Source organism: Bos indicus, chromosome 2, assembly GCF_029378745.1.
Source record: "Bos indicus isolate NIAB-ARS_2022 breed Sahiwal x Tharparkar chromosome 2, NIAB-ARS_B.indTharparkar_mat_pri_1.0, whole genome shotgun sequence".
Taxonomy (NCBI): domain Eukaryota; kingdom Metazoa; phylum Chordata; class Mammalia; order Artiodactyla; family Bovidae; genus Bos; species Bos indicus.
In genome coordinates, this window is record NC_091761.1 from 131,432,695 (window position 1) to 131,447,576 (window position 14,882).

The 14,882-nt window shown below is 40.0% G+C and overlaps 1 protein-coding gene across 20 annotated transcripts in view; it reads left to right on the forward strand.

The window, feature by feature from the left end:
* EIF4G3 (eukaryotic translation initiation factor 4 gamma 3) overlaps nucleotides 1-14,882 on the forward strand; it is a 354,405-nt gene that overhangs the window by 200,712 nt on the left and 138,811 nt on the right. For all 20 annotated transcript variants that reach the window (XM_070777387.1, XM_070777392.1, XM_070777394.1 and 17 more), the window contains one exon: nucleotides 451-573. In XM_070777387.1, coding sequence (XP_070633488.1) covers nucleotides 451-573 — 123 coding nt within the window. The remainder of the gene's footprint in view (nucleotides 1-450; nucleotides 574-14,882) is intronic.

Genomic DNA, 14,882 nt, shown 5'->3' on the forward strand with positions numbered 1-14,882 from the left:
ATCTGCAACATAAACCTCGATTTCTTTGCCTTAGGATATGAATATTTTTCACTTCACTAGAGAACCATTTCGGCCTTTAAAACTTTAGAGAGTAACTTCCATATTTTACAACTATTTTATGAACTTTGTCTTACTTAAGCATTACAAATAAAATCAGTTTGGCATTGCTTAAAAGATAAATGTTAATAGTTTGCCTTTTTGACCTGGAAATTCGTCCAGCTAGGTTTCATGCTAGCGTGTTGTGCTACTTTAGTTCAACCACCACAAACGGCCTAAATTCCTTTGAATGACACCCTGTGGTTCTCTGATTGAAATCAAGTCAGATGTGGTGATTATCAGCTTTGATGTTTGACAGGTTTCCCAGTTTGAACCTTTATACATCATATTCCTATAAATCTACTATGTAGACACCCATCTGTAAATATGCTGTCTTAATTTATAACCTTATAGATAAGAATTCGGGATCCAAACCAGGGAGGTAAAGACATAACAGAGGAGATTATGTCTGGAGGTGGCAGCCGAAATCCTACTCCACCCATAGGGAGACCCACTTCCACACCTACTCCTCCTCAGGTAAGGCAGAGCATGCCGTGATGGATGGTGGTGTGTATCTGTCACTAACCTCTACTGAACTCTTTTCTTCTGTAGCCACTTGACTGTACTTTTTTGCTTTCCATCAGTTGTCTCATAGCCTCGAATATCTAAATGATTTTTAAACAGACATGTTTGTTTCTCTTTGTAAACTGTTATTACTTCCAAATTTTTATTGGTAACATCTCTTTGTATTGTCTTCACACTCAGAGCATAGCTGTGGCCCCTCTTCCTAAGTATTGCTGGGCACCAAAAGGAGCTGTGTTCCCATGGAAACCTCATCGCTAAATGAGCATTTATATTTTCAATATGGAGTCCTAGGAATTAAATGCTACACACTATGATAATACAAACATTAAATTAGAGAATTTAAACTTCTTCACCGAACAGTTTTGTTTGAGATGATTGCCTATGTTTTTTCAGAGCATATTTAAATGTCTTACAGGTTTACCTCTTTTAAGTCCTGCATAAATGAGCTTGAGTGGAGGGTGTCTTCTTTAATTATTTACAAAGGTTTTTAGTAAGTTCTGTCAAACACTTGTTTGTTCCTGTTGCAGAATGTGGTTATCAGTGATCTTCTAAGAGCTCACTTTCCTACTTTTAGACATCAAGGCATTCCAGGAGGAGCTGGGGTTTAGTAGACTAGAATAGAGAATGGATCCCCCCTCCCCCGAGTTTGACAGAATTTTGATTTCATCATTAGGTTATTTTAAACTAGGCTAAACCATTCCGAGAAGAGTGATTTCAAATTTTCACAATATCTAAAGTGTGAATACTCAGCATAGAGAACAGACCTAACCAATGGTCTTAAGGTCTAGGGGTCTGCTTGCTTCTCCCTCTTGTGGCTGAATGGTGAGGGACTCCTGAGAGCCCAGTTTACAAACAAGTGATAGGGATGATCAAATATAAGGCATTTCACAATGACAGACTGTTGACTTGATTTTAGTAGTACTGTACAGGTTAAAAAAAAGTTCTTTAAAATTGAGCCCACAAATACATGTTTAAATTTAGAGCCCCTTGAAAATACGTGAACTTTGAATAAGCCTCAAACCTGAGACTTTGTGTGATGATGTGTTTTACTTGGACATGATGATACTGTCTGGCTGACTTTTATCTTCCATCATCTAGCAAAGTAAAATGTGTAACCACCTAGGTATAGGAATTGTGAGATTATATTGATGATTGCTAATAGAACCTTTTACCATGCTCTGTTACTTCCCCAGGGATATTCCAAATCTGGAGTGACTGAATAGGGCTTTATATTCAGTCTTGTCCCTGGATATGAATGTGGAGCAAGCAACATTTGCACATTTAAATTGATCTGCTTTATGTGTTCTGTTAGGAGCATCGTATCGCAAAAATTTAGGATTCATTCTAGGGGCAATTCAGTTTTGGTCTGTATTTTCCAACCTTAATTAAAATATTGTTGTTGTCAAACTATTTAGTGTAAATTCTCAACTAGAGCATGTATTTCTACATTTTAATTCCCTGTGTGGTTGGTTGGTTTTTCTTTAGTCTTGTGGAGCTTGATCCTGCCCTCTGCTGGTTCTCTCTCTGACCTTAGTCACGGGCATCCTTTTGCTCGTCATCGTTCTCCAGGGATCCCAGGCCTGAATATAAATGTATGTGTGTGGATAATCATAGAGCCCACTGAATGTACACTTTTAGTTGATAAAGATCATCAGTCAGTTATTCTAATGTTCGTAGTTCTTTCTGAGGTGTAATATCATCATGAAGCATTACTTTATTAGTGTGCATTTAAATGCACGTCAACATGAATCAGTGATAGGTACGCATATGTCCCTTCCCTCTTGAATCTACCTCCCACCCCATCCCACCCCTCTAGGCTGTCACAGAGTCCCGGTGTGAGTCCCCTGGCTCATACAGCTAATTCCCCCTGGCTTTCTCTTCCACATATGGTGGTATGTGTTTCCACGCTACTCTCTCCATCCATCCTGCCCTCCCCTTTGCCCCGTGTGTCCACAAGTCTGTTCTGTCTGTCTGCGTTACTAGCATTGCAATTACTGTTATTTCAGGAGGCACAGAGGATGACTGGAGGTGTCTTGAAGGCTTCACAGCAGAAATGCCACTTGGTCTGAGTTCCCAGATTGGTATTCACAAATGGAAAGAGAGAGAAGGGTATATTAGCAGAGTGGCTCTATATACAAAAAGGCACATGATGATGGGAAATTGAGTGAAGGGAGACTATTAACACTTCTGTTAATAAATTAGAAAGTCAGAGAAATATTTTGCAACTGGTTACTAAGAAAGTAAGGATAATAAAAATGGTGACTGTATAAATTATCATCTAAATTTGGGCAGTTTTTTAGAAATGAATGGGGATGCTGTGAATCATTTTGCTGGGACACCAGGCAGAAACCAGTACGGTCCAGGTAAACACATTGCATGGTTCCCCTGGGCGTTAGAAAGAGGGAAGAATCAGGGGTGATTCTTGAAGCTTAGATTCTGGGATTTATAGTAAAATATGACATGAAATAGACATGGGTTTTGAATAGGGCTATAATGAGTTTGATTTTGGCAAACAGTCAAGCTAAGAGGAGTTAATTGAGAGAAACTGTGTTGGAGAAGGAGAGTGGAAAGGAGAAACAGGTTTTTGTTGCTTCTGTTTTTGTCTTGAAGAGTAGATTGAATTTAAATATTCCTGCTTCCTAAATTTTAAAATGATCTGTGGAATAACTCCTTCAGATTTGATGTCTCAGATGTATTAAAAGTGTGTACAGGTTTGTATCCATGTGCCCATTCAGACGATCGTAGTGCACAGACAGGTACCTAGATGGACGTCACAGAGTAATAGAGTACCTGATGCTGGTCTGCACTCTGTCATCGAGATTTATGACCTTGGGTCAGAATATGAAGTCCTGTAACCGCCTCTTTTTTCATCTGTAAGATGGGGGGAGTGTACTGAGTAACCAGTCATTCAGAGCCTCCCAGCTGTGTCCCTTGTTGGTAGCAGTGAGGCACAAGGAACATTTTCGCATTAAGCAATGTGCTGCTTCCCGAAAGTTGCTTTGGACCCTGGAGGGTAGAAATAAATTCATAGTGTTGCACAGTCAGCCCTCCCTATCCACAGGTTCTTCACCTGCAGATTCAAATAACCAGGGATCAAAAATATTCAGAAAAAAATTGTAGAAAGTTCCAAAAAGCAGAAGGTGAAATTGGCATGCACTGTTAAGTATTTACATAGTATTTACATTGTATTAGGTGTTATAAGTAATACAGAGATGGTTTAAAGTATTGAATTGGCCAAAAAAATTGTTTTGAGTTTTTCCAAGCAGAAAAATCCAAACAAACTTTTTGGCCAACCCAATATATGGGAGGTTAAATGCAAATACTACACACTTTGATGTAAGGGACTTGGGCGTCTGAGGATTTTGTTATCCACAGGCTGTCCGAGAACCAGTCTCCCATGGATACTGAGGGCTGATTGAATAGGCAAGTGTTCCAGAATTGTCTCCTTCCAAAGGGGTGGTGGATTAAAATCTCTTAAAATTTTAAAATGAACTATATACTTTGTTTCCTCTCCCTACTCCCTTTTGTTCTTTTCTTTTTTTGTTGTTTTATTAATAAGAAGTACTCTTAAAATGAAGCACAGATATTACTTGGGGGAGAGTCCTGTGTCATAGAGTGTAGGGGTTGATGAAAGATTATTTATTGCTGGGACATATTAGCCTCTCCTGTCTTTTGGGAAAATTACCAAAGTCAGCAGGTTATTCAGTCTTTTGAAGAGCTTCTTATAAATTTGATACCTGGAAATCATCTGGCCATTTGTTAATTAGTTCATTTTTATAGTCTTAGCAATAACAGTTAACCAAAGTTAGTTTCTAATGTTTAGATAATTTTCATTTTGTAAGTACACTAATTAGTTAAGTTCTTGCATAAAGAATTTGAAAATACCTATATAATGTAAACAGATCCACTCTTAAGTTTTAAAATGTCGTTTTGTCATCTCAGGTATGGTATGGTATGGTATGGTATGGTATGGTATGGTATGGTATGGTGCGGTGCGGTAAAGGTGCTCAGTTGTGTCTGACTCTCTGCAGCCCATTTGGACTTGAGCCCGCCAAACTCCTCTGTCCATAGGATTTTTCAGGCAAGAATACTGGAGTCTGATGAGTGCAGTAAAGATCCTGGTTATTGAATTAAATCACATCCTTCTTCATCTTTAATAATTTCTCATTAGTACCCTCCTTTGGCTTAAAAATAGTATTTTTCAATTATATGAAAACTGTGTGCTTAGTTCCTCAGTCATGTACACCTCTTTGCGACGCCATGGACTGCAGCCCACCAGGCTCCTCTGTCCATGAAATCCTCCAGACAAGAATACTGTAGTGGGTTGCCATTTGCTTTCCAGGGAATCTTAGCAACTGAGAGACCAAACCCCAGCCTACTGCCTTGCAGGCAGATTCTTTATTATCTGAGCCACCAGTGAGGCCCAAATTTTATTTTACATGATTCTTTAGTTTTTCATGAACTGTGTTTCTTCATAGGGCTTCACCAAATTTTGTGAAAGCCTTTGTTATTAAGAGTGGTATGACTTTACACCAGATATACTAAATCTGAATCTTGGTTATAAAGAAAGTGTACCTTGAATTTTTATATGTATAGGAAAATTCCTGTGTTTTCCACTTATTACCAGATATTGAACGGTTGTATTGCATCTCATAGTCATGCAGTAACCATGATGTTTAGTAGGGGATCACAAGAAGTATTGTAAGAGATCTCAAAAAACGATCAGGTTTAATCTTTTGCCTACTACTAATAATGTATTTTCAAAATTACAGTGATCTCGTTTTGTATGTATAAAAATTAAAAATCTTCTTTGGAAAGGAGTAGTAAAGGAAGACATTGTGACCCTTGATTTTATTACCAGAGAGTTAACTGTTAACTTTTGTTGAATATCCTTTCAGACATCTTTCAGTGTGAGTGTGTGTGTGTGTGTGTGTGTGTGTGTGTGTGTGTGTGTGTGTGTCTCTACCTTCCCACGTATAGTTGAATATATTTGGGTTTATTCATGACTTTTTTTTTCTGGCTGGTCAGATACTTGGCTTGTGGGATATTAGTTACCTGGCCAGGGGTCAGACCCAAGCTCATGGCAGTGAAAGTGTCCCATCTTAAACACTGGCTGCCAGGGAGGTCCCTGTGACATTGTATAAGTACTGTGTTTTCAGCGATCATGCAGAATATTCTTGTTTGATTATAGGTACTGTAATTCTTAATGGCTACATGGTATTTCCTTGTTGGGATGTGCCCTAGTTTATTTAATTGATATGTATTCTTATTCTTTCCTTGTTTATGACTAATAATAACTATGCTATGATGAACAACTTTACATTGGGATTATAGCCTCCAGAAATGTACCAGGTAATCTCCTAATAGCAATGTAAGAGAATACCCATTTCCTTACATTGTTGCCTTATTGATAGATTTCAAAATAATACCTCATTTAATTTTTATTGATTGATTTGTGGAGTTAAAATTTTTGATGTTCATTGGTTATTTGTGTGTGTATGAATTTTATGTTCATGTCTTTTGTACACATTTCTTTTGGAGTGATGCTTTTCTCATATATAAGCATTCTTTAAATGTTAAAGAAATCCCTTTGCCATATGTAATTTTTTTTCTAGTTTGATGATTGTATTTTAACTTTAATGATGCCTTCTGTTATATAGAAGTTAAAAATCTTTTTTCCTCTCTTCGTAAGTTTTTAATTTGTTTTTTAATTGGAGGAAAGTTGCTTTACAGTGTTCTGTTGCTTTTTTCTGAACAACAGTGCAAATCAGCCATAATCACAAATGTATCTCCTCCCTCTTGAGCCTTCCTTCCCTCCCCCATCTGTTCACAGGTTTCTGATTTTTATTAAGTAACTGATGATTTGAGGCCCAAACTTTGAAAGATTTTGCCATCAAAGATAATAAAATGAGCAGTATTTAAGTTTGGTTATTTGACCTTTATCTTTGATTGACGTGGAATTTATTTTGATGCATACAATGAGATTTGGGGCCTACTTTTTTCTTCTTCTCCTGATTCTCCTTTTTTTTTTTTTCTCATTCTCCTTTTTTTAATCAAGCAGTTTGTCTCTTTGTTTATTTATTGAATAGGTCTTCACTGACCCTTTGTTTTTAGATGTTTTAATTGTTTACTGAATTATCAAATATTCCTGGGTCTTCTTCAGCCCTTTCTGTTCCCCTGATCTGTTCTTGTTTTTGGCTGTGACCTTGACTTGGGGGATCATAGTTCTCCAATGAAAGGACTGAACCTGCCCTGGGCGTTGCTGCTGTTGCATCCTGCTCTGGACTGCCAGAAGAATTCCTTCCATTGAGCTGCTTAATACAATTACTGTACTATCTTACATACTGTAGCTGTTAATATATTTTACTATTTTACAGTGAATTTTATCCACATTATTCTTGGTTTTTAAAGTTTTTGTTGTTGTCATTTAGCCCCCTTAACTCTCTTGTTAGGGCTTCCTAGGTGGGCTAATGGTAAAGAACCCGCCTGCCAATGCAGGAGACATAAGGGATGCAGGTTCGGTCCCTAGGTTGGGAACATCCCCTGGGTGCGGGGGGCGGGGCATGGCAAACCACTGTAGTATTCCTACCTGGAGAGTCTCATGAACAGAGGAGCCTGGTGGGCCACAGTCTATAGGGTCGCAAAGAGTAGGACACGACTGAAGTGACTTAGCATGCATGCCCTCTTGTTAAGCCTGACAGCTTTTACGTTGAGTGTCTGAGTTTCCTTCAGCATTCCTGACACCTTTAAGGAAGCGATTCTCTGTATTGCAGATGTGTGGTGTTTTTCAGGTTAGTGTTTAAAAAAGGTTTTCATCAGTCTGAATGCCTTTAATCTAGACATACATTCTTTAGTTTGTTTCATTGTTCTGTTTTATTTTATACTCTTGAGTCACATATTTAGGTCACCTATTTGTTTACAAAAGCATTTGAGTTTGTGAGTCCTGTGTTACTATTTCCTGAGGTGTTTGGTGTGCTCCCTTGGATTTTTTTGTGTATAAATTATACTATAGTCTGTGCCAGTTGCTCAGACAGTGAGCCTAGGAGTCATCTTTCAATTTTGGTTTCATATTCCACAACCATTTTATCAGCAAGCCCTATCTGGCTCATTTTCACCATCTCCACTGCTACTGTTATTCTCTAAACCACTTCAATTTCTATAAAGAACAGTAACTTTTTTACTCATTTCCTTGCCTCATCTTGTCTACTTGTTCATTTTACTTTTTAATTGAGGTATAATTGGCATATCACATTACATTAGTTTTAGATATACAGTGTAATGATATTTGTATGTATTGTAAAATGATCACTATAAGTCTACTTAACACCTGTCACCACCATACATAGTTAAAAGAACAGTTTTTTATCCATGAGACCTTTTAAGATCTACTCACTTTGCAACTTTCAAATATGTAATACGGTACTATTACATGTAATTGCCACGCTGTTCATTACATTCCATGAATTATAAAATATGACTGGAAGTTTGTACATTTTCCCACCCTACCCCCCACCAATCTATTCTTTTTCTGTGACTTTTGTTTTATTATTTAATTTTGCATTCAAGGTAGATCGGACTGTGTTTTTCGCTGTCTTACTTATTTCACTTGGTATGGACCTTAAGGTCCATTCATGCTATTGCAAAGGGCAGATTTCTTTTTTATGGTTGAATATTATTTGTCTGTGTGTGTGTGTATGTGTGTGTGTGTACAGGTTTTATTCTTTAATGTACTTCCCTTGAAAGAATCATAAGCTGTAGAACCTAAGGATTTTTCCGTTTTATTCTCCATGAGTTCTCAATGTTTTGTATGTGATAGATGCCAGGGGAAAAACTCAAACAACATGTTGAGTTCCCACACACACATACACACAGCTTTCTAAGAGTGAATTCTTAGGAAGGGAATTCTTTGTTAGAGAATTCTCTCTCTCACTTAGAAAAGAAGCGTGTTTTGGTGCTTTTTTCCGGTGCCATTTATTTTTTTCCATTCTAATCTTCATAATGTTTCTCAGTTATGGGCAATAGTTGTTTATCCCCAGGATTTGTATATGTCTGTGACTGCTTAATACCTTTTCATTAGCTGTTCTAAAGAGAAAGTGTTAGTAGCTCAGTCGTGTCCGACACTTTTCGACCCCATAGCCCACCAGGCTCCTCTGTTCATGGAATTCTCCAGGCAAGATTACTGGAGTGGGTTGCCATTCCCGTCTCCAGGGGAATCTTCCCAACCCAGGGATGGAACCTGGTCTCCCACATTGGAGGCAGATATTTTACCATCTGAGCCACCAGGGAAGCCTTTGTATATGTTTAACACATTAGATATTTATTACAATGCTAACTTTAAAGTCATTGAATGGGACTTTGAAGAATCAGTTACACATAAATGATGAAATGTGAAGCATTCAAATAACCTCTTATGATAAATTACATCAGCATCTTGGTTATATTTCTATAACTATTTGGAGTCTCTTTCTCTCTGAATTACAATAGGAGTCAGCAACCTTTTTCTGTTAAGGGCCAGTTAGTACATATTTTTTGGTTTTGCAGCCGACTGTCTTTCAATTCAGTTCAGTTCAGTCGCTCAGTCGTGTCTGACTCTTTGCGACCCCATGAATCGCAGCACGCCAGGCCCCCCTGTCCATCACCAACTCCTGGAGTTCACCCAGACTCACGTCCATCAAGTCAGTGATGCCATCTAGCCATCTCATCCTCTGTCCTCCCCTTCTCCTCTTGCCCCCAATCCCTCCCAGCATCAGAGTCTTTTCCAATGAGTCAACTCTTCGCATGAGGTGGCCAAAGGACTGGAGTTTCAGCTTTAGCACCAGTCCTTCCAATGAACACCCAGGACTGATCTCCTTCAGAATGGACTGGTTGGGTCTCCTTGCAGTCCAAGGGACTCTCAAGAGTCTTCTCCAACACCACAGTTCAAAAGCATCAATTCTTTGGTGCTCAGCCTTCTTCACAGTCCAACTCTCACATCCATACATGACCAGAGGAAAAACCATAGCCTTGACTAGACGAACCTTTGTTGGCAAAGTAATGTCTCTGCTTTTGAATATGCTATCTAGGTTGGTCATAACTTTCCTTCCAAGGACTAAGCATCTTTTAATTTCACGGCTACAGTCACCATCTGCAGTGATTTTGGAGCCCAGAAAAATAAAGTCTGACACTGTTTCCACTGGTTCCCCATCTATTTCCCATGAAGTGATGGGACCGGATGCCATGATCTTCGTTTTCTGAATGTTGAGCTTTAAGCCAACTTTTTCACTCTCCACTTTCACTTTCATCAAGAGGCTTTTTAGTTCCTCTTCACTTTCTGCCATAAGGGTGGTGTCATCTGCGTATCTGAGGTTATTGATATTTCTCCCAGCAATCTTGATTCCAGCTTGTGTTTCTTCCAGTCCAGAGTTTCTCATGATGTACTCTGCATATAAGTAAATAAGCAGGGTGACAATATACAGCCTTGACGTACTCCTTTTCCTATTTGGAGCCAGTCTGTTGTTCCATGTCCAGTTCTAACTGTTGCTTCCTGACCTGTATACAGATTTCTCAAGAGGCAGGTCAGGTGGTCTGGTATTCCCATCTCTTTCAGAATTTTCCACAGTTTATTGTGATCCACACAGTCAAAGGCTTTGGCATAGTCAATAAAGCAGAAATAGATGTTTTTCTGGAACTCTCTTTCTTTTTCCATGATCCAGCGGATGTTGGCAATTTGATCTCTGGTTCCTCTGCCTTTTCTAAAACCAGCTTGAACATCAGGAAGTTCATGGTTCACATATTGCTGAAGCCTGGCTTGGAGAATTTTGAGCCGTTGTAGCATGAAAGCAACCGTAGAGAATATGTAAATGAATGGCTGTTCCAATAAAATTTTGTAAGTTTCCTATAATTTTCATGTGTTATGAAATATTGTTCTTTTAAAATTTCCCTGTTTAAAATGTAAAAAGTTCTTATCCCATCAGAAATATGAAAATAAGCATGTGAACCCTGGGCCATAGCTGCTGGTCTCCTGTCTCCAATTCCTTCTCTACTTAAGCATCTTGTCATATATAAGTTTAAAATAGATAGCAAATAAAGGTGACATCTTTTGTGGTGGAAACCATGTAGGTTATGTTAAGACAAAGGAATTTAATTTATTTTTTAAATCTGTCAAACCTGATCTTAAAATTTCTATGAAACTCATAAAGGCTACTTTTCCATTTACAGTTATTATAAAACCTTCACTGCTTTCCTGTGTTGTACAATGCACCCTTGAGGCCCAGTAATCTGTGCCTCCCACTTCTCCACCCCTATATTGCCCCCCCCCACAACTGATAACCATTAGTTTGCTCTTTATATCTGTGAGTCTGCTTCTTTTTTGTTATACTCACTAGTTTGTTGCGGTTTTCAGATCCCACCAGTAAGTGGTATCACACAGTATTTGTCTTTCGGTGTCTGACTTCTCTCCCTTAGCAAAAGGCTCTCCACGTCCATCCGTGTTGCTGCAGATGGCAGATTTTTTTTTTTTTAATGACTCAGTAGTATACCATTGTGTATGTATTCCACCTCTTTTTTTTATTCACTGGTCTGTTGATGGACACTTAGGTTGCTTCCATATATTGGCAATTATCAATAATGCTGCTGTGAACATCAGGGACCCATGTAGCTTCTCAAATTAATGTTTTGGGTCTTTTTTTTTTTTTTTTTTTTTAAATATATACCCAGAAATGGAATTACTAGGTCTTATAGTAGTTCTATTTTTAGTCTTTGAGAAACCGCCATCCTGTTTTCCACAAGAGCTGCACCAGTTTACATTCCCACTAACAGTGTATGTTCAGTTCAGTTCAGTCGCTCAGCTGTGTCTGACTCTTTGCAGCCCATGGACTGCAGCACACCAGGCCTCCCTGTCGGTCACCAACTCCCGGAGTTTACTCAAACTCATGTCCATTGAGTTGGTGATGCCATCCAACCATCTCATCCTCTCTTATCCCCTTCTCCTGCCATCAGTCTTTCCCAGCATCAGCGTCGTTTCTAATGAGTCAGCTCTTCGCATCAGGTGGCCAAAGTATTGGACTTTCAGCTTCAACATCAGACCTTCCAATGAATATTCAGGACTGATCTCCTTTAGGATGGACTGGTTGGATCTCCTTGCAGTTCAAGGGACTCTCAAGAGTTTTCCCAACACCACAGTTCAAAAGCATCACTTCTTCAGTGCTCAGCTTTCTTTATAGTCCAACTCTCACATCCATACATGACTACTGGAAAAACCATAACCTTGATTAGATGGACTTTTGTTGGCAAAGTAATCTCTCTGATTTTTAATATACTGTCTAGGTTGGTCATAACTTTTCTTCCAAGGAGCAAGAGTCTTTTAATTTCATGGCTGCAGTCACCATCTGCAATGATTTTGGAGCCCCCAAAAATAGTCAGCCACTGTTTCCACTGTTTCCCCATCTATTTGCTATGAAGTGATGGGACCGGATACCATGATCTTAGTTTTCTCAATGTTGGGCTTTAGGCCAACTTTTTCATTCTCCTCTTTGACTTTCATCAAGAGGCTCTTTAGTTCTTCTTTGCTTTCTGTGATAAGGGTGGTGTCATCTGCATATCTGAGGTTATTGATATTTCTCCCAGGAGTCTTGATTCCAGCTTGTGCTTCTTCCAGCCCAGCGTTTCTCATGATGTACTCTGCATATAAGTTAAATAAGCAGGGTGACAATATACAGCCTTGACGTACTTCTTTCTCTATTTGAAAAACAGTTTGTTGTCTAACTGTTGCTTCCTGACCGGCATACAGGTTTCTCAAGAGGCAGGTCAGGTGGTCTGGTATTCCATCTCTTTCAGCATTTTCCAGTTTGTGGTGATCCACGTAGTCAAAGGCTTTGGCATGTTGCCTTTACCGGTGTGTTTTTTCATTTTACATTTTTATTGTTTCTAGTTTTTTGTGTAGAGAAGTTCCTGTAATATTTGTTGTAAAGCTTGTTTGGTGGTGCTGAACTCTTGTAGCTTTCAGTTGTCTCTAAAGCTTTTGATTTATCCATCAAATCTAATCAAGGACTTTGCTGGATAGAGTCATTTTCTCCGGACCTTTCTCTCTCTCTTCTCCTTCTTGGACCCCTATAATGTGAATATTTAGTGTGCTTGATGTTGTCCCAGAGGTCTCTTAAACAGCCCTATTTTCTTTTTTCTGTTCAGTGGCAGTGAATCCCATGATTCTGTCTTCCAGCTTACTGATCCATGCCTCTGTGTCTGTCTACTACTGATTCCCTCTAGTGTATTTTTCATTTCACGTGTTGTATTCTTCATCTCTGGTTGGTTGGTTCTTCATATTTTTCTAACTCTTTGTTAAAAGCTTCTAAGTTCTCATTCTGTATCCATTTTTCTCCTGACTTCTTTATCATTTTTGTGATCATGACTCTGAAGTCTTTTTTTGGTAGATTGCCTGTCTCCACTTCACTTAGTTTTTCCCTGCCCTTTTGTCTTGTTCCTTCACCTGGAATATGTTCCTCTGCCCCCTCATTTTGACTGAGTTGCTTTTTTCTGTTTTTATATATGAGGTAGGTTGGTCACATTTCTCAGCCTTGGGAACGTGTTCTTCTGTAGGAGACCCCCTGTTTACCCCAGAGGCGCAGTTCCCTCTTGTCACTCAAGCTGCATGCCATTAGGGGTTCCTGCTCAGAGGGCTAAGCTGGTCCTTCTTGTGTAACAGGCTGACTGCGTGGCTCATCTGGTAGGCTCTTCTGGCCCTTAGTGTATCTGACTGCCAGGCCCTGCCTTGTGTGGATGCTGCTCGGTGCTCTTTAGTGGGCCTGATCAGGAGATAGCTTGTGGTAGATTCCTCGGGGGCCTTTGGCCTAGTGCTGACTCATTGGTGGGTGGAGTCAGAGTCCCAAAGACTCTGAGGCTGTTTTGCTGCCCAGTGGCAGGTTACACCAGGTCCTGGGTGGGGTTAGTAATGTCATGCAGAACTAGTTCCTGAAGTCTGGCTGCAGGCCTCAGGGATCGTAGAACTTGTTTCAGATTGTTGGTGGGGGAGCCAGGTCCTTAACACAGTTCGGTGTCACATCCAGGGCATCCTGAAACTTATGTCGGCCGGCTAGTGAACTGAACCTCGGCCCAGCTGATCTCAGGGTAAGGTCTGGACTGGTGTGAGTGGGCTGGGTCTGCAGGCTGAAGGATCGTGGTTTTCTTGCATCTGATGCCTGCCCCGTGTTGCATGAGGCTGGTCTAGTGTCTCAAGCAGGCTTCCTTGAGGGAAGGGACAGTGGTTGTCTGTTCATGGTCGGAAGGGAGCTCGTGGCCCTCAAGTGGGAAGGGACATGTCTTCAGGCATGTCTGGAGATGACTGTGGGCTCAGGAAGTCTTTTGGCAATTTGTTTATGGGTAGGGCTCTGTTCCTCCCCAGTTGGTTGACCTGAGGCATCCCTGCGCTCATGCCTAAAGCTGTTGTGTGGGATTAGGATTAAAACTTGGAGCTAGTGAGCCAAGAGCAGTGTTGACGCAGTAGAATGTCCCCAGTTATGGCTGCTACTGTTATTATCTGTGTCCTCAGGGTGAGCCACAGTCACCACCCATCCTCCCCACCTCTCCAGAAGACTGCCCAAGACCAGCAAGTAGGCCCAGGCTCCTGCCATAGTACTGCTTTTGACTTGAGTCCCAGTGCATATCAGATTTTGTGTACACCCTTTAAGAGTGGCGTTTCTATTGCCCCCCAGTCCTATGGGACTTCCAAAATTAAGCCGGAATGGCCTTCAAAGCTGCATGCTCTGGGGTCTCACCTTGGTGCAGGACCCCTGGACTGGGGAGTCTCACTCGTACTCCTGTTGGAAATCCTCTGCATTATAACACTCTCATTTGTGCGTTGCCCACCCAAGGGTATGGGATTTGGTTATATCATGAGTCTGCCCCACTACCCATCTTGTAGTTCCTTCTTTACGTCTTTAATTGTAGAAGATCTTTTCTGGTTCCAGTCTTTTTCATCAGTGGTTTTTTTATAGACAGTTGAGATTTTGATGTGCTTGTAAGAGGAGATAAGCTCACTCTTTTTTGCCCTACCATCTTATCTGCTCTTAAGAAATGAATTTTAAACTGTACAAAGAAGTATTAAGACAGTCCCAGATACTGTTACCTCTTTTATGTGTTGTACTCTATTTTTTGTTTTTTTTAAAATGAGTTCTTCCAGTGAGCCCGCATCTACCATTCTCCCTTCAGGCTGGTACTTCAACTTTACAATAGATTCTCAAGTAATCTTTATAAAGGGAATTCACTTTTTGGATACTATCAAGTATGTG